This window comes from Cibotium barometz, chromosome 14 (genome assembly GCF_041138505.1).
Source record: "Cibotium barometz isolate CiBa-2024 chromosome 14, ASM4113850v1, whole genome shotgun sequence".
Classification (NCBI taxonomy): Eukaryota; Viridiplantae; Streptophyta; class Polypodiopsida; order Cyatheales; family Cibotiaceae; genus Cibotium; species Cibotium barometz.
This window is the reverse complement of record NC_141059.1, coordinates 5,796,850-5,821,704: the sequence shown is the minus strand read 5'-3', so window position 1 is coordinate 5,821,704 and position 24,855 is coordinate 5,796,850. Positions and strand designations below refer to the sequence as shown.

The window sequence follows — 24,855 nt, the reverse complement described above, 5'->3', positions numbered from 1 at the left end:
CCATGGAGCAATTTTGACTAGTTAACCACATCCTCCATGGAATAGCCTGAAAATAGGGCAAATTTTACCAAAATGGGTCAAGATTTGATATGTGGCTAGTTAAATATGTGGAATAATCACATGAGTGAGCACATAGGCATCTATCATCATTAAATAGGCCTAAATACCAAACGTGGATCCATGACTTGACCTGAGTGCCTACTATCTCTAGAAATAGCCTTGACTTCTAGAAGACATAACTTTTGACCTATAGTTCTAATCCGGTTGACCAAATAGTCAAAAGTTATTTTCCAAAAACAAGGAAATCATATTTGAAAGTATCATATCCATCAAAGTTTCATAGCAAGAATTATAGCCACTCAAAAGAAATTTTAGTTCAGCTGGCAAAGCCTTGCCCCATTTTCAATTTCTTGCATCAATTTATGATTTTATGAGCCGGGAACAGGGCAAATTTTTTTGGGAATGAGTCAAGATTTTATACCAAGAAAAGAAAATAGGTAAACTTCATGCATGTAAGACCCCACAGCCAACTAACATCAGGAAGTACTACTAAATGCCAAACGTGGATCCTTTTACCCCTTATCTCTGGACAACTGTGAAGAAAAGACCCCTTGCTTGTTAGGGCCATAGCTTTTGATCCACAACTCTGATTGGGGCGATCAAACAGTCAAAATTTATCTACTAAAAACAAGGATTCCAAATGTGGAAGAACTTTGTAGAACTGGTCACTCCATCAAAATTTATAGCTGTTCAGGTAAAATATAGTGGAGTATCTAGGCATATAGTTACCTGTTGAGCTTTTAACTTGAACTAAGTGACCAAGAACCTTTGGACAAGAATTAGTTTGCCACCAACCTTTGAAAATAAGCCAACAAGAGGTCTAGTTCTATTGTCTATACCCAAAAGAGGCATTGAACTGGAGGGTAGCTTGCGGATAGCTCATCAATTATCTTCATGTCATCTACCAATAACTCTTGATCCACTACTGTTTTTCCCTTGTCATTTTGATTTCCTAGACACATTTGTTCCTTGTTATCCCATGTATTTGCTCTGAGCTTGCATGTTGGCTTCCATTGTTAAACAGTTGTTTTACTATTTATGTCTTTGGAACTGGCTTTCATAGACTCGGTTCTAGCTTTGTGTACCCCCACCACAGCAACACTCCCCAAAGAAAACATGAAGCCACTAGTAGATCTTCTATCTGAGATACTACTAGCCCAATCAGCATCTATGTACCCATGTACACATATCTCTGTCCCAATTTCATAAAATAGTCCACAATGCAAAGTAGACCTCACATACCTCAGTATGCGTCTAAATGCATCCAAATGCGGCTTCCGAGGAACCTGCATAAATTGACTCACCAACCCAACAACATAGCTCAAATCTGGCCTGGTGATCGTCATGTAGATCAAGCTTCCTATTATGCGCCTATACATAGTAGGATCCTCCAAAATCTCTTCTGAATCTGCACTCAACTTGCCATTCTGATCCAATGGCACTGAGATAGGCTTACAGCCTGTCATACCATACTTAGACAACATGTCCAAGCCATACTATCTCTGTAGTAATCCAATACCATGTCGTGACCTAATCACCTCAATGCCCAAGAAATATCTGAGCTCCCTCAGATCCTTCATCTCAAACTTCTGTCTAAGCAAGATCTTTACATCAAAGATCTCTGCATCATGGTCCCCCGTAATGATCAAGTCATCTACATACATGACAACAAGCACAACCCCTCTATCACTATGTCTCACATACAGCTAAAAATCTACATTGGCTACATGAAAGCCAATAGTGATAAGATATTCAGAAATCTTGTCAGACCATGCTCTTGGTCTTGTTTTAAGCCATACAAGGCTTTCTTCAACCAACAAACATGCTCGGGGTGACTCACATCCTCATAACTAGGTGGCTGTAACATATACACCTCTTCCTGCAAATCTCCATGCAAGAATGCATTCTTTACATCCATCTGATGTAAAGACCATTGCTTTGACATAGTCACTGCTATCACAACTCTCACTGTTGCCATCTTGGCAACTGGGCTGAAAGTTTCCTCATAATCAATGCCATATATCTGCACATATCCTTTGGCTACCAATCTAGCCTTGTACCTGCTTATGCTTCCATCACTGTTATGTTTTACTTTGTACACCCACTTGCATCCAATGGCTTTCTTGCCTTCAGGCAATGTCACTAAATCCCAAGTCTCATTTCCATATAGTGCATCCATCTCCTCATCCATAGCTTTCTCCTAACACACATTTCCAATAGCCTCATCAATGCATGTGATTCTTCACTCTCCCAGATCTTCGCAGCTTTGCATTCATGGCTTCCATAGCCTTCTTTACACTAGGTGTTCTCATAGCTGGTATCCCAAGATCCTCATCAAGGCTCATCTCTGAGCCACTAGACTCTCCATCACCATGAGAATGCCCTGCAGAAATGTCAAGCATACTAAGGGGCTCAACCACTTTCTCTTTGCCTTTATGTGATGTACTAATCACATTTGCAGGACTGGTATTATGACGTAGCCTGCCACTCCAACTGAACCACTAGATGAGGACTCTCCTGGTCCACTCAAAGACTGTGATTGCTGACTTGCATTATGTGCAACCACATTTCCACTCACATCAGCCCCAACAGCTTCTTTTTCAGCAGCATACCAGCTGCTCATCTCATAAAAAACAACATCCCTGCTTACCCTCAGCTCATGTGTAGCAGGGTTATAACACCTGTATCCCTTTTTCTCAAGGGAATACCCAATAAACACACATTTTTCAGCTTTTGGATCCAACTTAGATCTCAACTCATCTCGCACATGCACATGTGCAATGCATCCAAAGACTTTCAAATGAGACAAATCTGGTTTTCTGCCACCAGTAAACCTCTCCTCTGGAGTTACATCATGTATGGCTGCAATTGGAGTCCTGTTCATGATGTAAATTGATGTAGAAACAGCCTCAGCCCAATAGCTATGCGGCATATTCTTCTCTCCCATCAATGCTCGCGCAATCTCAGCAATGTGCCTGTTTTTTTGCACAGTAACTCCATTTTGCTGCGGACTGTATCTGCATGTAAACTGTCTCCGAATTCCATTCTTCTTCAAAAATTCAGAGAACTCATTGGAGAAGTACTCTCCCCCTCCATCTGACCTTAGGCACTTTACATGTTTCCCTGTTTGCTTTTCAACCCATAACTCTGAAATTCTGAAAATAAGTGAACACCTCACCCTTCTCCTTCATGAAGTATACCCACACTTTCCTTGTGTGGTCATCAATAAATGTCACATAATACCTGCAGCCTCCCATAGACATGGTCTTCGTAGGATCCCATATATCTTAATGCACAACATCTAGTGCATTTCTGCTCACATTTCTGTCACGTGGAAATACATGCTTTGTCTGCTTTCCAAATTGGCATGCTTTACATATTTTCTACATACCTTCAACTTTAAACTTTGGCAGCCCTGTCACAATTCCTTTAGTCTGCATAGACTTCATTCTCTGCACATTCACATGCCCTGTCACAATTCCTTTAGTCTGCATAGACTTCATTCTCTGCACATTCACATGTCCAATTCTTTTATGCCAAATGTCTGTGTTTGCAACAATTCCTGAACCATTTGCAAACATCGCAGTACTCACTTCAGGCATGTTTACATTCAATGTAAACATTCTGCCCACTCTGTGACCTTTTGCAACCAACCTGCACTTGTCTTTAAAGTCTTCAACATAACAACCATCAGGGTTAAACCAAACCTGCAAACCCTGCTCAATCATCTGGCCAACTGAAACCAGATTCTTTGTTATGTTCGGAACATGAAGTACATCTGCAAGGTACTTCACTTTGCCTTTTGCAACCAACCTGCACTTGTCTTTAAAGTCTTCAACATAACAACCATCTGGGTTAAACCGAACCTGCAAACCCTGCTCAATCATCTGGCCAACTCAAACCAGATTCTTTGTTATGTTCGAAACATGAAGTACGTCTGCAAGGTACTTCACTTTGCCATCCTGCATAGACAATGGCACATCTCCAACATGGGCAATTGGATGAGCAGTGTCATCCCCTGTTTCCACAAAACCTGGTCTTTCAAGGTTTTTCATCTCCTTGAACCACTCCCCATGACTTGTCATGTGGTTTGAAGCACTTGATCAACATACCATACATTATCTTTATGTGCTGCTTCAACATTTTCAGACATGGCATTAACGACATGCTGCATAACAAACAACCTTTCATTATCCTCATTGTTTCTGCTCGAGAATGCATAGTTGTTTTGCTGCAATTTTCCATTTGCATGTCAGCCTCCTTCTTATAACAATCTGCCTGCACATGTCCAGGCTTACCACAATAAAAGCATCCACGTGTATCATTATGCAATCCATAGCTAACGCTTTCTAAGCAATAGGGCACCCATAAACCTTTGTACTCCTTTGGAATTTGTAAGAGGAGGTGATTCTAGAATTACTTTGATATTGCTGAGGTTAGTGGAGATCCCTCTCTTAGACACAATATGTCCAAGGATTATGCCATGTTTGACCATAAACTAACACTTTTCAGGGTTGAGAGAGATTCGATAAATTCTACACCTTAGGAAAACTTTACATAAACAATTCAAATGCTCCTTCCAAGATGAGTGCACCCCAAGGTCATCCATAAAGATTTCAAGAAATTTCTCTAGGTAGTTCTTAAAAGCCATACACATAAGTCTTTCAAATGTGGCCGGAGCATTGGTCAAACCGAAAGGCACGACCCTATAGGCATAAGTTCCCCCCATGGGGTGATAAATGTTGTCTTATGCTGATCAACATGATCTATTTGTACCTGATTATAGCCCAAGAAACCATCCAAGAAGCTATAGCCTTCTTTTCTTGCTACTCGTTTTATAATACTTGTTCAAGAAATGGAAAAGGATAATGATCCTTAACCATCGTAGCATTGACCTTATTCATGTCAACACACACTCAGAGTTTTCCATTCTTTTTAGGTATAACCACAACAGGAGAAACCCACTTAGTGTGTTCTATCTCATAAATAAAACACGCATTGATCAATTTATCAATCTCATCTCTAACCAATTTGGCATAATTTGGATTTATAGGATGAGATCGTTGCCGCACTGATCGTGTGTCATCCATGATTGGAATAGTATGCTTGTAGACTTTAGGAGGAACCCATTTCATGCCTGAGTATTTCCAAGCAAAAATATCTTTGAATTCCTTGAGAAGATCAATGAGATCCTTCTCTTCCTATTTAGTCAAGTCTGGTGGTGATGTAGACCGATCTGGATCTTCACCAAGGTATGCAATGTCCACACTTTCTTAACCTCAGCGGGGCCTTCAAATGATGGTTCTTAGACCGATCTGGGATCTTCACCAAGGTCTGCAATGTCCACACTTTCTTAATCTCGGGCGGGGCCTTCAAATGATGGTTCAGAGCCCTCGTCTTTTGTTCGTCAAGCTTCCTCACATTGCACGAAGCATTCATCCAAATTATAATTCTTGAAATAATCAAGAATCTTGGAAGCATCTTCTTCAACTGTTCTTCTTCTTAGGCCTTTCGTTTCATTTCTATTTCAGCTTCCTTGAGACATTTATTCCTTCTCTTTCTAGCATACCTGGATAATTTTTGTGAAGTTTAGTCTTCAGACTTAGAACTAGCTATTAGAATAAGAGGTGCCACCTCTATTTTATGAATTGAAATGAGCTGGTTTAGGTCATCACCTAAGGCTTCAGTTAATTCATCAAAGGATGAAAAGATGCAAGGGAGAAGAGAGCTTGAGCTCTTGCAAGCACACACACACTCACAAAATCCTAAAAAAGAACACACAAGGTGAGAGGCTGAAAATCTTCTTCTTCTTCACACAACACTCAACACACCATATACAAAGATAAGAGTACACACCATATGAAAACGTACTCAACCAAATACATACTAGGGTCCTCTATAGTGTGAAACCAACTAAAATGAGCTGGCGCTATAACTATGCCAATCTCTAGAATGGCTATCACACAGCCTGTCATCCCACTGGCCGCATATCACCCATGATCTCACCAACCATGCCAGTGGTGTAAGTGTGGGGCTTATCCCCCAGGCGGGTCATCAGTGTCCACCGCCTCACTAGATGAGCTCGATATCTCAACACTCCCCCTCGAGCTCAACTCCATCTCATGTACACTAAGCAAAGCCCTGAATCTGCGGAGCATCTCTGTGTACCCAATGCTTTGGTGAAGATGTCAGCGACCTGATCCTGTGTGCTGACATAAACAAGGTCAACTTCCCCTACCAAAACCTGCTCTCTGACAAAATGGTAGTGGACCTCTATATGCTTCGTGCGAGTATGAAAAAATGGGTTCCTGGCCAGTTGTATACTGCTAATGTTGTCACAGAAAATGACAACTTGTCTATCCACAGATAGACCCAAATCTGCAAGTAGCTTTCTTAACCAAGCTACCTCACAATACTTTATCCGGGAACAACAATCAAGTGAACATGGGCTAAAAATGGGTCTGAACTAAATTTTCAGCCAAGTAAGCGTGTAAGGTCCGTTTTTGGAGTGCACTAAGCGAAGGTCTTAAAGGCTCTAATCCGCACGTGGCTAGGCATGGTTGTAGTCCACCCTATTGTCAATAGGCTTGGCACCCTAAATTCTTGATTTGGATTCCCCCTTACTATTTATAGTAGCTCTCTTCTGCCTAGTTGGCCCAAAAAGCCCAAAATGGCAAATTTCTAATTTTGGCAGTATTAACAGTTGGAGATTGCAATTTTGTTAGAGATTGCAGTTTTGTTGCAAGTGTATAAGGTTTTTAAAAGCACTATTTAGTAAGTTGCTGTAGATAATCTTATCTGATAGTCTATCTCAGATTGTGAGAGCGAGAAGCTAGAAAAGAATAACTTTCAAGCATGGAAGTTCAGGATGACAAATTTCCTTATGGGAAAAGGATATTGGGAGTTCATCATAGGTGAACCAGAGATATGGCTCAACGAAGGGTGATTCTTTACATTAGATGGATGTAAAGAATGCTTTCTTGCATGGTGATTTGCAAGAAGAAGTATACATGATGTAGCTATCGGGTTATGACAGTGATGTAGCTATCGGGTTATGACAGTGATGCATGCCCAAATTTTGTGTGCAGGGGCTACGCAAAGCCTTGTATGGCTTGAAACAGGCACCACCCCGAGCATGGTCAAACAAGATCAGGGAGTATCTTGTTACCATTAGATCTCAAATATCCAATGAATGCAGATTTTTCAGTTTATCTAAAAAAGACAGATAGAGGGATCATGCTATTAAAGAGGTGGTGAGATCACCTCATGGAATTTTGTTGTTACATAGGCAGTATAGCTTAGACATGTTGTCCAAGTATGGTATGATAGGCCATAAGCCTATTTCAGTGCCATTAGAGTATGCCAACACAAAGATTTCTATAGATATAGGTGAGCTTTTGGAGGATCCCGCTATGTACATACACATAGTGAGTATCTTGATCTATATGACCACTAGGCCAGACTTTAGCTATGCTATTAGACTTGTGAAAGCCAGTTTATATAGGCCCCCACAGGAAGCCACACTTAGATGTGACTAGATAGATTCTTAGGTACATAAAGTCCACAATTGATTATGGATTTTTCTATCTAGCACTGAGATACAACTACATGGGTACATAGATGTTGATTAGGCTTGTAGTGTTGCAAATAGGAGATCTACCAGTAGAATCATGTCTTCTTTTGGGAGTGTTGTTGTGAGTTAAAGCAGCAAGAAACACTCGACAGTTGCTTGTCGAACAGAGGTAGAGTATAGGGGCACTGCTATGGTAGCTTGTCAAGTAGCTTGGTTTCAAAAGCTACTTGGTGATATAGGTGAGCCCGTGGATAGGGCTATTGTCATTTATTGTGACAACATGAGTAGCATACAATTAGGCTAGTAACCCATTCTATCATGCTAGGATGAAGCACATTGAGGTGCATTATCACTTTCTGATGGAGAAGGTTTTAACAGGTGATGTAAATCTGGTATATGTTAGCATAGAGGATCAGGTGGCTGACATCTTCACACAAAGGCATTGCGTAAGCTCCGCAGGATTAGGAGCTTACTTGGAGTATAGTGTGTGGAGTTGAGGTCAAGGGGGGGTATTGAGACATTGAGCTCAGCTAATGCTTGTGCGGACATTGATGACCCACCTAGGTGATAGCTTCCGCACTTATGTCACTGGCAATGTTGGTGAGGTTATGGTTGATATTATGCTGCTCCAATAGATGACAGGCTATGACAGCCACATTTAGATTACTAGAGTATGGCCCCAATTATAACACCAGCTCATATAGTCATGTTCACACTATGGACCAACCATTGTAAATTATGGTAGGAGAGTACTTTCCCATATAGTATGTACTCTTATCTCTTTAGTTTATGGTTGTAGAGAAGAGAAGGAGATAGAAGAAACTTTAGCCATCCATCTCTATCTTGTGTGTGTGTTTTTGCTTGCAAGGACCTCAAGCTCTCCCTCTCCCCCGCATTGTCTTTATATACACTAATAACACTAGCTTGTTTGTATTTAATAATGGAATCACCCACGATACCAACTACTACTAGCATGATGCAATGGTATTTCAGGCATCCCCCATCTACCATAGAAGGATCTAGCTAATAATTAAAAACATGTTTTCTATCACTTGAGATCTATTTTTTAAGTTGGTTATTCTTTATGTGCTCACAATCATCTGAAGGTAGCTAATGCATAAATATAAAACTATTATAAGTGCTATTAGACTATTAAAAATATAATATCTATCTCATGAGATCTATTTTTGAAATTGATTATCCTTTATGTATTCACAATCACATATGACGCAATGAAGCTCTTGAGAGCTTCATGAAATGAATAAGGAAGACCCATATTCATAAGTCCTCTTCTAAATTGCTTATCCTTTATGTATTCACAATCACATATGACGCAATGAAGCTCTTGAGAGCTTCATGAACAAGGAAGACCCATATTCATAAGTCCTCTTCTAAGTGCACCATGTATATTCTTAGTTATAGTTGGTGTTCAATGCAATTTCGACCATCTAGTTATTTTCATTTGAGAATTTTTTGCGATAAAGGAGTTTCACACACCATTCCAAATACAATCACTTATGCTACATGGTTCATCATTAATTGGTAACATCATTAGGTGATGATCATTTAAATCTTCAAATTAAGGGTCCAAGCTCTTGGGTAGAAATCACATCTCCATGGCAAAGAATACAACTTTGTCTTTAGTGGTTGCCTTAAAAGTAGTGATCATTAACTACATTTGCCATCTTAATCACCTTTTGTGTGGTAGCACTTGTGGGGCGATGGTCTAAAGGGAGGAAATATTTAGTTTGAAAAAAAGGTGCAATCACTATTTGTAAAGTTAAAGAACTATATAAGGTTGTCGTTAAAACCAAATCTTATTTTGGATTATATCTATTTGAGTATTCTATCTTTACATGTTTACCTTGTTGAAGTACTCATCCCTTATGACTTTTGATTCTTGGGGCTAAGAAATGCTATGATTACGGAGGTTCATCCAATTAGTTTAAATCATTTAAGCCCAATAAAAGTGCATGCTCCAAGGCAACAAACACAATCATTTAAATAATTTTTAAGTTTGCATAATTGTTATAAAAATTCATAGGTTCTTTTGCATATGTAGTTACACAAATGACCAAGTCACCACATATAATCCCTTTAAGCAAGACTCCCTAAGGCTATCCTCATTTTGGTCTTTTCCATAAATAAGAGAATATCTTCCATTACTTTTGATGCACGACAAATCGTAAATGTGAAGGGCTATATGGTTCCTCAATTGCTCCATGCTTGAATTGAGATGGATGTGCTTGGTTTTGCACTTACGAAATAGTAACATTACAAGGATTGAAAGGAGCCATACAGAGCCTTTGAGATGGGATCTTCTCCGATTGTTGACAAGACAACATGGGTATGTATGGATGAGTTGATAGCCATGCCTATCCCTTCCACGCCAAACCTCTCCATCTTGGTATAGTCATTTTATGAAGGGTTACTTCTATGATTATTATAGTCTCTCTCCTCCTCTAGGAGCCCGTGTTTCCAAATCTCACCCTTCACCTCCCCTTTTTGAAACCAGATTTTAACTATTGGTCTAGTCCCCACTGGATTCTCAATAAATACCACAAAGGTGTAGCTTGCCTGCTTGACCTTCTTATACCACCTCTTTACTCTAGGTCCATACCGAGCCGGCTTCGTCTTCACCCTTTGCTTTCTGATACCCTACAAATCAATACACCAAACCATTAGGCCCAGCCCAGTATGTCTGCAACAAGTGACCCCACATGGAGAAGGCTCAGATGATGGCAAACTGCAAAGACTGAATCAGCTGAAACAATTCAACCCCACTCATTTTATTAACCAAGCATATAGACCAGCACATACAAATACATTTATGCATCAATCCATTAACATCAATTCCTGTATCACTAGCTTTCTGAAACACAATGTAGTTTCTGGAATTCCAGATTTCCCATAAACAACAGCATCTGATAATATTAAAGATCACATCAACATGTTCATCATTACTTGTCCATCTGCCAAACAACTAGTCCCCCCGTTGACCATGCACCCCTAAACAGCTCTGGACTCATCTCCCAATCTTAACCCATTTAACTAGGTTAAGACTTAGAGCTCTACCCATTGGCTCTAAATTGCTTCAAAGGAACTTCACTAGTGGATGTTTCCCTAGATGCAGGATTGCCTTAGAAGATGGGAAGCATACTTTTTGGGATTTCCTTCTGATGAAGACATTTAGGCAGAAGCACAACCAACCAAGCAATAATATGGGAAGGGAGGTGAAGAATACCAAGCCCACCTTCAAATTTAGGCATACAATTTTTATCCTAGGCAAACCAAGCCATGGTCTTTTTATTGGACCCACCATTTCTCCACACAAAATATCTAACAGGTCTGATTATCTTTTGCTAGTGCCCTTTACCAAAATCCAACACAGGACAGAGAAACATAATATAGGCATTCAATACTGTGTTGCATATAGCCACCCTATCATGAAAGGGGACCATGACACCCTCCCACTTCTTTAGTTTCACAAAAAAATCTGTTTAATTCCCAATCAGTCAGCTGCTTATTAGTAGGCAATAAAAAACTCCACAGACAATCCATCCCAACCAGGAGATTTCTCTCTCCCTAATCTTAGGAGGGCCTGCAAGCATTCATCCATTTCAATATCCCTTTGTAGCCATTTAGCTCTATCAGAATCCATGCTCTTACTAACCTGTTCCAGAATCTTGGATTCAGCTTGGACCCTTCTATCTGATAGATCCTCCTTGAGGCTGAGAGTTGCACCAAGTGCTCCACCCATTTCCTTGCTATCAGTCTCATCCCTTTCAGCTCCTGCCCATTATCATTCAGAATCCTACCAACAACCTCCTTGCCTCTTAACTTTTCAGCTAGCTTAAATAGATACCCATCAGGTCTCCTTTTGTTGGTAAAGTTTTTCCATTTGTACCTAGCCTCTTCCTTTTTGGAGCACTTCTCATCTTCACTTTTAAGCCCAGCCTGGCACTTAAAATACTAGTTTGTCTCTTCAGTAGTTAATTTCCCCACCTGCCTCTTCTTCTGAAGAGATTCCAAAAGATCCCTCCATCTCTTTCTTTCATGTCTACCTTCCTTAGTCCTTAGCTTCCCAACCCCCCTTTATTATGCCCTGCATTTCATTAGCAAACAATCTCCAAGACCCTTGCACATAGCCTCTTCCTTTGAGTCTCTCTATGGCTTCCTCAGTTTGAGTGACAAACAAATCATCCTTTAGAAGTAGATTATTAACCCTTAGTTTCCTAGTGGGAAACCTATTCCGTTTAGCTTCTTCTCCTCCAAGCACATGCCATCCCTACTTAAGGGGCAAATGATCAGACAGAGCAGTACTAGAGTCAATAGACATTTTAAAGGTATGAGATACCCAAGTGGCTTGTTTTCTGGTTGAAGAAAACCCTGTCATCAATCCTTGAAGAGGACCCAAAGTATTGGAGGCTAAAATAAGTATGTCCCGAGTCTGAGCTCCAATCTCCCATCCATCCCTTAGGCCTAGCTTACCTCTCAAACCTTCCCATTTCATCTTTTCATGGCCCATCAGTACAGTGCTCCCCCCACACCTATCCCTTTGTTTCCTTACCATATTGAAGTCCCCCATGAGAATGCAGTGCCCCTGGCAGTTTAAGTTAGCTATCCATCCCCACATCCCACCCCTTACCTTATAGTTGTGAGCTCCATATAAGTTAATTATCCAAATCTTCTCTCCTTTCAACACAATCTCTACTACCAAAATCCTCCCATTAGGATGATTGGCCATGATACTAGGGCATAAACTGTCTTTAACAATAGTCATGACACCACTAAACCCACCATTCACCCCCCCATACAAAACAATCCAATCCTTCAGCTTGTCTTTTCTCAAAACTTTAGACCCAAAAAGATTATGTTCATGAATGGCTAGTATAGACAAATCCAATCCTTAATGAGACTCCAAAAAACAGTACTCTTCTTTTTATCTTTAATTCCCTTAACATTCCATGAGAACCCGCTAATTTTCATAGTAGAACTCATGAGAGGGCAGTCTCAAGAACCATCTCTACCTCTTCTCCACTACCCCCTTGATCCCCTTCTTTTTGAATCCCCCTCCAAGCTTCCGCCGCAACCGAAATTTTTGAATTGATGAAGTCCCACTATCATCTTCCCCTAATGTGTTAAAAGGATTAGAGTACATCACAGGGCTTAAACTACCAAATTGTTTACTCCCCTGGTTATTCCCAACACCACCCCCACTTGCCTTTTTTCTGGCCTCATATTTAGCCTGTCTCACATTCATTTTCCCCTTTACTATCTTCCATCCACCCTCTCCACACGAGAATTCCCCATATTCTCTTCAATATTTTTACCTTTATCCTCTAGCCCTTTGCCCTTACTATCCTCTAGCCCTTTGCCCTTACTATCTTCCATTTCCCCACTTTTCATATCTCCCCCTAACTTATCCTTGGGCTTTCAGCCTCTGCTCTCACCAGACTCACTTTGGCATAGATTTTAGCAATATACCCGAAACCCCCACATTTGAAACATGCACTGGGAAAAGGACCAAACTTCAACCTCAACTCCATCTTTCCTACGTCGCCTAAGTCCACCTCTACAGACTTAGGGGTTTCAATAGCTCTATTCCATGCAATGCAAACGTTGTTGCCTTACCTACTTCCCGCTTCCTCCGTATAGGTAGATAAAGCAATGGGCCAATCGTACAAGCAATCTCCCTCAAAGCAAGACAAAGCCAAGGGGGCAAATCTACAATTTCGACCCACACAGGGTTGGACTCAGCCAAGCTTCTATTAACACCAACGAAGGGATCAAAAGGAATCACATGCATCAACCTGTGATCCATGAACAAGGGGGCTCTGGCAAAAAGTTCCGGAATAGCTTGCGCCTTAGTAAACAAGATGACGTTTTTCATGGTAGTGTGGCATCTCAGGTTTATTTAGATAGCCGACAAATCTTAGATGTTGATAAGAGGGTGGAGTGACTAAAACACTGCTTAAGAGGTTCAAACACAACGATTAGCCAACAAATCTTAGATGGTGAGAAGAGGGTGGAGTGACTCAAACACTTACACACATATTCACACACACGTGTGTGTGTGCACATGCACACATCGATGCATGCACGCTCACACATGCAAGCACACTCTTTCTCCACACCCACATTCACGTTCTCACGTGTGCACACACACACAATCTCTCTCCAAGACACATCTTCAAATGCTAATGTGAGGACATATAGTGTGATGTACCGTGTAGGTGACACGACATAGAGATGTGCGTGTGTGCAACCCAGACCCTAAGGCAATAATAATTGAGTGTTGTAGAGATGTGTAGAGCTACGTGGTGGTCGAAGACTTTTCGATTGAGATGGTCAACTTTATAATGTTTAATAAAAGTTTTATGTTACTATTTTGGAACCGGGGGTCGAAACAAAATCGAATCGGGTCGTAAACAAAATCAAATCTCCGTGTGCAAGGGGCATTTCTGTTGGGTTTATCAAATTATGGCTGGAATCTGGGTTCGCCTTTAATTTCTGTCTTCTCTCTCTCTCTCTCTCTCTCTCGCATCTTTTGGCCTAGCCCTGCGAGCACGGCTTTCTGTCTCTACAGAAAACCCTACCGCGGCATCGCTCCCCCAGAGAGCGACCTGCTTTTTTTACCCCAATCCAAGTTCATGGTCGAGTAGAGCAGGAAAGCTGTGGTTTAGCATCTCCGTTTCGTCACGTTTTTGGCTGGAAAGTTTGGGTGACTCCTACTGCTGCAAAGACATGGCTTCCATGGCTAAGTCGAGCTGTTGGCATCTTTGAATTTCGACGAGGGCATCTGCGAAACAGGATTAACAAAGACAGACGCAGACGGCCTCCAGAGGGCCGCAGGGTTTTGAAAGTGGTGGTGGGTCTCTAGGGTAACTTTGCCGTGCAGGTGCCATGGATGACAGCGGGAGGTAGTTTACTTCCTTGTTGCTTCGAGAGAGACAACCTTCAAAGGGCCGCGTGGCCGCAAGATGGGGGCTTTCCTGTCTTCGTCAATTCTGTCAGATGCACATGGACACTCCATAGCTGGCACAAGTGAGAGCCTTTAAAGCGGAAATTATGCAGGATGGCTCCGTAGCAGAGATTTTTCCGGGTGCAGATAAAGTCTCTTATCGCCCCTTCAGCTTGATTGTGATTGTCTGTGTACGTGGAAAGGCATGGCTTTTCTGCTCATCAGTACCTACTGCAGCAGTGTTATGGATTCTTTTCCTGTATTTGAGTCCCGTTAGAGGACGTCTTTTCTGGTCCTTTCTTCCTTTATGTGGGATCCTGTCTCCTTCAGATGGATCTGCGATAGCCCTAGCCCCCTAGCCCTAACCGTAAACCTAACCCTGAAGCTTGGTTGCAGACTTAGTGAGAGAAGGACACTGGTGGGGAGCATCCTGTCCCAGCAGCACTTGTGACCCTCCCGAAAAGGAGTCAGGAGGGGACCGGTAAAGGAGAGAGAGAGCCCTTTTTCTGCCTCCCAGGCTGGAGTTCCGTTCTGTTTTAGGGCAATGGATGAAACAGACCCGTGTCTCTTCAAGGAGAAGACTTCTGTCCTATCTGATCCTGCAGTCATTGCCAGGCGCAAACGCACGGAGATTAGACGGTTTAAGAAGCTGTCTTGCTCCTCTCAACTCGTGCATAATGACCCTCATCCTCATCAGAGCGGCTTCCTCAAGCGTGCCCGTCCGCCTCTGAGTGGCAGCACCTGTGACTTTTGTAAAGATCTCAAAGAGGACATCACTCCCTTCCTTGAGTCAAAGACAGAAGGTAACAACCCGCCTCTTGCTTCCCAGATCCCCACTCAAACCAAGGGCAAAGAAGTTGTTGGGCTTGATCACATCTCTCCCCCTGGCTCTGCCTCTCTCAGAGACGCTGGACTTGTCAGATCCAAGTCATCTCCACCTGAAGGTTGGCAGACTAGCGAATGTTATGTCCACACCAGCAAAACCAGCCGTGGAACTCGTCGCGGTGTTAAAGGTCACTTTGTCACGGTTGTAAGTAACGTGCAACTTGGCTGCTCATTACCGAGCTTTTTCAAAGATCACAGAGTGGGTTTTTCTTCACTGGATGCAGACGAAGTCTTCAGCACCCCTCCCCAAGGAGTTCTCACAACTATGGTAGAAGTAACAGAGCAGCTGGAGAAGGAAAGCTGCAAAAGTGAAGTGCACAATTCCTTCTCTGCAGCAGACCAAGGTTCAGAGTCCAGCCAAGTAGTGACAGAAAGTTTCACAGATCACTCTACACCTCTGGAAGGACCTGTAGCGGGCAACTTGGATACAGAAATGGTGGAACCGGTTGGTAAACTTGCTGCAATTCCTGTGATTAAATCGGTTTTCTCATCTCCATCTCAGAGCAAGGCCTCTTCCAGCCACAACTTGGTTGATGGTAAATGTCCTCCTAGTGGGAAGCTGCTGGTATGCGGGCGGAGGCGAGAAATGGAGGATACAGCCACTATTGTTCCATCTTTTACCCACCTTCGATGTGATGTGGCAGAAGGTTGTTTGTGTGATGGAAAGGTGGAAGACAGATCAACCTGTGACCTACACTTCTTTGCCGTATACGATGGCCATGGAGGCTCTCAGGTGAGATAGTTTGAAGTGAAGCAATCTGTCTCTCTTTTTTCTTCGTTTGGTACGGAGCCACAATTTTGCTTATAGATACTGTGCGCTCATTTCCATGGCATTGCAGGCATCCAATTATTGTGTGGAGAGGCTACACCATGTCCTCGCAGAAGAGCTTACCAACCTGTCCGATTCCAAGGATGTCAATGGTAAATCTTCTGATGGGTCATCCTCTAAGTGGGAGAAAGCAATGACTTCTTGCTTTGCAAAGATGGACAGAGAGGTTGGAGGGGTTTGTCCCAATGGTGAGTGTGATGATGTAGACAGCTCAGCCACTTGCTGTGCGGAGAGTATAGCCCCTGAAAACGTGGGAACGACAGCTGTAGTGGCGGTGGTGAGCTCATGTCAGATTGTGGTCGCAAACTGTGGAGATTCTAGAGCTGTTCTGTCACGAGGTGGGAAGGCCTTTCCTCTATCAACGGATCACAAGGTGCGTGTGCTGCGTTATGCTTAAGCTTTTACAGCATATGGTGTATTCATTTGTGTCCTCATGAAGTTTTGTTGTTTTTAATAACAGCCAGAGAGAGATGATGAGTCTAGGCGCATTGAGACTGCAGGTGGCCGAGTTATATATTGGGATGGCTATAGAGTGGGGGGTCTTCTGGCTTTGTCTAGGGCAATAGGTGTGTTCCTACAGAGTGCAAGGCATTTTATCATTTGTTTATTATAATGATTATAATGATTTATATACTCATAAGGTCATGGATTGTTGTGGATGCAGGGGATCGTTACTTGAAACGCTATGTTGTCTCCAAGCCTGAGGTGACATGCATGCAGCGGACTGAAGGGGATGAGTGCTTGATTTTAGCAAGTGATGGTCTATGGGACGTGATCAATAATGACACCGCCTGTGACATTGCACGGAAGTGCCTAACATCTGCTAGAAGAAAGTACGAGTCTGGAACTTATGCACTTGGTGAAGATCCAGCGTCTTCTTCTGTGGCTGCCTTGCTAGTGAAGCTTGCTTATAGCAGGGGTAGCAAAGATAACATCAGTGTGGTTGTTGTCGACTTGAAAGCTAGACATAATTGCCCCACATGATTGCTGTGCATAGGATGAGTGCAGCTACTCTTCTAAGTTTTGGGAATGTAATGTCACCCAAGTTGTTAACCCTCCTGAGTGCATTCCGACAACGGTTTTCAATTTCAAGGAGCCTTCCCGGAATTGCAGAGAATTGTCTGGAATATGATTCATAAAAAGGGAGGCACTTTGCATAAGTAATCCCCAATTATTTGCAATCATGCAAGAAGTTGCATGTTTTCACTAGACCCTCTCATAGGCGTCTCCACTTCTGCCTGTGTAAATATCAGCAAAGTTTAACAGGCTTGTAGTGTTATTTAGTCCTTTCTGGTCTAAGACTTTATATTGAAGTCACAGGCCTCGTAGATGTCGCAGTAACCAATGTTGACTGATGTTGTTTGTACTAGACTTGCACACGAGAGAGAGAGAGTCCTGCCTGTTCCAAGTATTTAGCTGTCTTGCTCCTTGTGAGCTTAAATTACTAGTATGTTACCTCCGTAACATGTTAACGATGATGGAAAGCCACTTTGTGGCCTTGTTAGGGCATTTGTAAGGGCCCAATTTGGCAAACCCTAACCCTATCGCACTCAACCTGAGGATCGTGCACGATTTTGTCGAACAAGTGGTGATTATGGCAAGATGGAAATAAATACCACTTTGTCACTATGTCGTATGAGAACCCCTATACAAAAAGCTAGGAACCATCCAATTGCAGTAGAGTATTTTAAATTGTAACGATGAAAGTTCAAGTTGGTGAGTGGACTGACCATCACGGGGATGTTTGTTATATACTTCCTTGGTAGGTCTTGGTTAATAAGTTATGGTAGAGAGTAATTTCTCGTATAGTATGTACTCTAATCTTTTTATGTTAATGGTTGTAGAGTAAACAAAAAGATGAAAGAAAATTCAGCCATCTTGCTCTCTCTTGTGTGAGTGTGTTTACTTGCAAGGAACTCGATCTTTCTCTCTCCCTCACTCTCTTTATGGTAGCAAAGATTCAGTTCATGTGAGAGCTAAGGATGCAAGAACAAGGCAAACAAGGAACATAACACATGCAAGACTATTTCCATCACTTTCTTTCTTTGATTTTGAAGCAACACCTTTGGTAGTTGTCAGAACTACAAGCAAAAAGGGAAGTCATTGTCGCATGTTTTAGGGTCCATTTTGGCTCTGTATGTTTTTTACAAGCACTCTCTATGAAGTGTCAATATTAATTGTGTATGCCCAATTTTAATTCGATGCAAAGTTATGTAAAAATTTGGTTTGCACGTCAGGTCTGTGTAGAGAATCCAAGTATTATTGGTGTTAGTGATGGATATATGTTTATATGGTTGCTTCACATATAGTTGCAATATAATAGGTTTTTAACATTATCGCTATGTTGGAGATTATAGGTGCACCATTTAGTAAGTTGCAGGTAATCATGTCTGACAGTCTATCGTAGATTGTAAGTGAGAAGTTGGACAAGAATAACTTCCAAGCATTCAAGTTTAAGATGACTAATTTTCTTTCTGGGAAAAGGATATTGAGAAGGTAATGAAAAGGAGTCATAGATTGGTGAAAAAACTCCATCTCTCAGCAAGTGTGGTATATAAAGCATGGCATGAAAGAGCTAGGAAGGTGTTACATTGGTTGTCTGTTAGTGTGTATGATTATGCACATACAGGATGCACAAATGTCTAAGGAGGCTTAGGACACCTTAGTGAAGATGTGAAAAGATCGGGAGAGAAGAGAGAACTTAAGCTCTTGCAAGCATGCGTGCACACACACACACTCATACAACAATGGATACGATATACACAAATATTGAAGGTTGAAATGTTCTTTTTTTTCTTGCTCTCAAAAGAGGTCTATAAAAGATAAGAGAGTACTATGTACAAGCGGTCCATAATATGAACATGCTAAGTAGAGAACTAGCAAGATAAGAATACCATAACTCGATTGGACTAGGTAGGTGTAATCTAGGTATAGAATCATTGGAAAAGATTAGTCGTGTTAGCTACTAAGCACGTAGTGGTGTAAAGGTGAAACAGTCACCAGGCACGTCATGAGTGTCAACTCGTGTTGAGCTTGACATCTCAACACTCTCCCTCGAGCGTAACTCCATCTCTAAGACACCAAACATAGTGTGGAATCTACGAAGCTTCTCTTCTTCCAATGCCTTGGTGAAAATATCAGCTACCTGCTCCTCTGTGCTGACATATATGAGATCATCTCTTGCGAAGACTTTCTCTTTGATGAAGTGATAATGGACCTTTATGTATTTGGTCTGTGCATAAAACACTGGGTTCTTGGCCAACTATATGCTACTAATTTTGTCGTAATACATGATAACTTGCATGTCCATATGTAACCCAAAATCTCCAAGTAGCTTACGTAACCAAGCTACCTCACATGCTACCATCGCAGCACCCTTGTACTCTACCTCACATGCTACCATCGCAGCACCCTTGTACTCTACCTTACATGCTACCATCGTAGCACCCTTGTACTCTATCTTTGTACTCGATAAGGCAATTATCGGGTTGCTTCTTGTTGCTCCATGTAATAGTATCTCCCAAAGAAAACCTGCTTCCTAGATATTCTGTCAAAGATGCTACCAGTCCAATTTGCATCAATGTATCCATACACCTGTAACTATATACCAGCCTCATAGAAGAGACTATAATCCACTATGGACCTCACGTAATGTAGTGTGCATCTCGCACTATCCAGATGTGGCTTCCAAGGAACCTATATAACTAACTCTCCAACCTTTATGTCTGGCCTAGTGATCATAGTGTAGATTAAGCTACCCACTATCTTCATGTACATAGTGGCATTCTCTAAAATCTCACCTGCGTTTTCACTCAGCTTACCATTCTAATCCAATGGTACAGAAATGGGCTTATAACCACCCATACTATATTTGAACAACATGTCCAATGCATACTCTCTTTGTGGTGGTAGCCATATGTCCTCAGGCATTCTAATGACCTCAATGCTAGGAGAGTACCTCGGCTCACCCCAATCCTTTATGTCCAATGCATACTCTCTCTGTGGGGGTAGCCATATGCTCTTAGGCATCCTGATGTTAATCCCATTTTGGATTAACAAATATGCTCCTCCAATTGAGGACATTAATAAATGTCATGAAACGACACTATAAAAGTTGTACGTTATGAGATATTGGCCACCCAAGGCCTAGTTAAGTAAGTTTTGGGCACCTAAGTGTGAATAAGGGCCAAATGTATATAAGACATTTTCTCATATAATGAAAAGACATAATCCCCCTTTGTGCTATATTGAGAGCTCTTCTTTATGTCTTGAGAGAGATTGAGAGAGAGCATTCTAGCATTTGTGCCTCTTCTATGCTTGTATGATTCATGCTTGTGTGGGAGAATGAGAGAGAGTGATTACCTTATGCGACGGTGTGAGTGACTCTACAGTGACAACGTGGAGGTGGAGCTTGGAGGTTTGGAGCTTAACAAGTGAGCTTGGAGGCTTCAAGGGACTCAAGTTCGAAACATTGGTAAGTGCCCTACGACAATTGTGTTCTATTGCTCATCCTTTAGGTGAATGTATTGAGTTCGCTCTTGGAGGTGTGGTAGCCCATAATATTTTTGGTTGGGGAAACACTTTTGTTTCTTTCTTCCTCTTGGAGTTTCAGCTCCCATTGCAGAAGATTCATAATTGCCCTTGTATTCTGGTAGTGCATTGTGTAGGACATGAATGGATAAGATGTGTGTGGAAGTAAAAAATCATGAGAAATCGGTTGTGCTTGTGTGTATATGTGTGGTGGAGTGGTCTCAGAATAGAGCTTCACTATTTTTTCTAGTTAATTCTAATATTTGCATCATTGGAATCATCAACGTGAACAAGCAAGTTAGTGTTCTGTTTTTCTTCTTTTCCGAAAATTCACAAAAATCTAAAAAATAAGAAGCCATTGACTGTGACTTGAACTTGTATTCCACTCCTTAGACATGGCACAATCATATTGGGAACTGTTGGATAAGTATTTTGCACCCAAAATCACATTAATTGATGCGGGGAGTTCCCACGTGAAACTGTAGGAAAATGTTCACGCCATGAATCGTTTTCTACAACTTCACACGCTGAACCGCTCTCGACATCCGCGCCGCGATTACGCCGCAATTCACGGGATTACCTTGCCAAAAATAGGTAACCTTATCCTGACACCTCTGACACCATGAGGTCTGACAAAGTTAAGAAACGTAAAAGTGTAGAAAATTGTTCACGATGTGAACTTTTTCAGAACTCTTACGGCGTGAACCAATTCATTCACGACGTGAACAATTTTAGAAACTTTAACAGTGTGAACCATTTTTTGTTCATGGCGTGAACCCATTATTTTTCACGACGTGAAACCTTATTCCTTCTCACGACGTGAACTTTTTCCTACAATCTCACGGCCTAATCTAATCCAACTCATGAGCTTGGTATAGTCAGGTTAAGGCTAAGGAAGTCTTGAAAAGATTGACACCCATAACAAGGTAACATGGAGTCTGATTCCAAGAACAAATTTTTTTAAACATATGAAAGTGCATAAAAACGTTCACTGCGTGAATTGTTTTCTAACACTTCACACTGTGAATTGTTCTCTGCAATCTCACGACCTCAGAAATAGATTGATAGAATTTGATTAAAACTTAATTGGGACATCAAAGTTGTTGAGATATCGAGCTCATCTAGTGAGGTGGTGGACATTGATGACCCGCCTGGGGGATAGGCCCCACACTTACACCACTGGCATGGTTGGTGAGATCATGGGTGATATGCGGAGTGGGATGACAGGCTGTGTGACAGCATTCTAGAGACTGGCATAGTTATAGCGCCAGCTCATTTAGTTGGGTTCACACTATAGAGAACCCTAGTATGTATTTGGTTGAGTACCTTTTCATACGTGTGTACTCTTATCTTTGTATATGGTGTGTTAAGTGTTGAGTGAAGAAGAAGAAGTTTTTCAGCCTCTCACCTTGTGTGCTCTCTTTTAGGGTTTTGTGAGTGTGTGTGTGCTTGCCAGAGCTCAAGCTCTCTTCTCCCCTGCATCTTTTCATGGTATCAGAGCCTGGTTCATGCTAATGGCTAAGCTGCAAGCAAGAGAAGCACAGGAAGCGGTACGAGGGTAAGAGCTTCAACTACTCTTCCCTATTTGTGTTGGCGACTACACCCTCCTTGTCGAGAGCTCTACGGGAGGCACCAGCAAACGATCTCTGATTGAGGAGCTTTCTTCATGGGAGTAAAGCTATAGGGCAACTATATCATCTTATCGGACAGAATTGTTCAGGCCGAAAACGCGTTTCGGGCACGTTATGACCTCCGTTTTTCAGAAAGCAGGCGATTTCGAGCACTGCGGGTAAGTCATCAATTCTTTGCAGAACTCTGTTTTAAGAACTGTAGGAAGACAGATTGGTTGTGTAGACACTGTGTGTGTTGCAAGGAGGTCAACAGTTGCCATTGGGTGTATGTATGCACATTGAGGTCACTGGTTGTGACATTTGAGTGTACTACGATATCGCTGCAAAAAATACAGCAGTTTGTGTAAGACAAACCAGAGTGCTGTTTTTGGTAAATTTGTGTGTCTGGCAAGATGTTAAATGATGGCATAAACCAGATTGTCGCTGAGAAGCTTGATAAGAACAACTTCCATGCTTGGAGGTTCAGGTTGACAAATTTCCTAATGGGAAAGGGTTACTGGGACTACATAGAAGGTGAGCATGAAGAGGCACCGGAGATACGGGAGATCAATCTGACTGCTGCAGATGTGAAAGAGTTCAAGGATTTGAACCAAGGAGCCAGAAAAGTTATGTATTGGCTTTCTATCAGTATACATGACACCATGATTGGGCACATACAGGATGCCAAGTCCCCCAAGGAGGTGTGGGACACCTTGGGAAAACTCTATGAAACGAATACCAAGGTACGAAAGATACAGTTGAAGAATGAACTTCATACTTTGGAGAAAAAGAGTATGTCTGTGAATGACTATGCATTGAAGATCAAGGGTATTGTGGAATCCCTTGCATCTATTGGTGTTTCAGTAGATGATGATGATAAGGTGGAAGTCTGTCTACGTGGTCTCGGGCCACAATACAAGGCATTCAATACAAGACGTCTATTCAGACCCGGGAAAACATTCCCAATTTCATAGATTTGGTGTCTATGTTGATTATAGAAGAGAAGAGATTGGGTAAAGATCAATAGTCTTCACAAAACAAAAATAGTTCAGAGCAATAGGCCTTGTTCAGGAACAGGACGAGGTAGAGGAGGTCGTGGACGCGGTCAAGGAGGTGGCCAAACAGGTAATCAGAATTATTGCCAGTAGTAGCAACAACAACAGCCCCAGAATTCACAACAACAACAACAACACGCAGGTGGAAGAGGCCAATTCAGAGGCACGGGAAACCAAAGAGGTCATGGAAATTGGCAAAGGCAGTATAATGATACACGTGGATGCTTTTATTGTGGTAAGCCTGGACATGTGTAGGCAGATTGTTATAAGAAGTAGGCTGACATGCAAAATGGGAAATTGCAGCAAAACAACTATGCATCCTCGAGCAGAAACAATGAGGATAATGAAAGGTTGTTTGTTATGCAGCATGTCGTTAATGCCATGTCTGAAAATGTTGAGGCAGCACATAAAGATAATGTATGGTACGTTGATTCAGGTGCTTCGAAGAACCACATGACAAGTCATGGTTGGGGAGTGGTTCAAGGAGATGAAAAACTTTGAAAGACCAGGTTTTGTAAAAACAGGGGATGACACTGCTCATCCAATTGCCCATGTTGGAGATGTGCCATTATCTATGCAGAATGGCAAAGTGAAGTACCTTGCAGGATGGCAAAGTGAAGTACCTTGCAGATGTACTTCATGTTCGGAACATAACACAGAATTTGGTTTCACTTGGCCAGATGATTGAGCAGGGTTTGCAGGTTCGATTTAACCCTGATGGTTGTTATGTTGAAGACTTTAAAGACAAGTGCAGGTTGGTTGCAAAAGGCAACAGAGTGGGCAGAATGTTTACATTGAATGTAAACATGCTTGAAGTGAGTGTTGCGATGTTTGCAAATGGTTCAAGAATTGTTGCAGACACAGACATTTGGCATAAAAGAATTGGACATGTGAATGTGTAGAGAATGAAGTCTATGCAGACTAAAGGAATTGTGACAGGGTTGCCAAAGTTTAAAGTTGAAGGTATGCAGAAAATATGTGAAGCATGCCAATTTGGAAAGCAAACAAAGCATGTATTTCCACGTAACAGAAATGTGAGCAGAAATGCACTAGATGTTGTGCATTCAGATGTATGGGGTCCTACAAAGACCATGTCTATGGGAGGCTGCAGGTATTATGTGACATTTATTGATGACCACACAAGGAAAGTGTGGGTATACTTCATGAAGGAGAAGGGTGAGGTGTTCACTCACTTTCAGAATTTCAGAGTTATGGTTGAAAAGAAAATAGGGAAATATGTAAAGTACTTAAGGTCAGATGGAGGGGGAGAGTACTTCTCCAATGATGGAAGAGAAGAATATGCCGCATAGCTATTGGGCTGAGGCTGTTTCTATAGCAATTTACGTCAT

At 41.8% G+C, this 24,855-nt stretch overlaps 1 protein-coding gene across 2 annotated transcripts; it reads left to right on the top strand.

Moving 5' to 3' along the window:
* Positions 1-14,127: 14,127 nt before the first annotated feature.
* LOC147631601 (protein phosphatase 2C 7-like) lies at positions 14,128-17,679 on the top strand. 2 transcript variants are annotated; one of them, XM_086808118.1, is made up of 4 exons: positions 14,128-16,215; positions 16,322-16,684; positions 16,772-16,877; positions 16,976-17,679. In XM_086808118.1, exons 1-4 carry the CDS (start codon positions 15,142-15,144, stop codon positions 17,293-17,295), a joined length of 1,863 nt encoding a protein of 620 aa, XP_086664244.1. In that variant the 5' UTR covers positions 14,128-15,141; the 3' UTR covers positions 17,296-17,679. The 2 variants fall into 2 exon arrangements, with proteins under 2 accessions (XP_086664244.1, XP_086664245.1); XM_086808119.1 differs by having other exon boundaries at positions 14,141-16,215; positions 16,812-16,877; positions 16,976-17,115.
* The last annotated feature ends 7,176 nt before the right edge of the window (positions 17,680-24,855 follow it).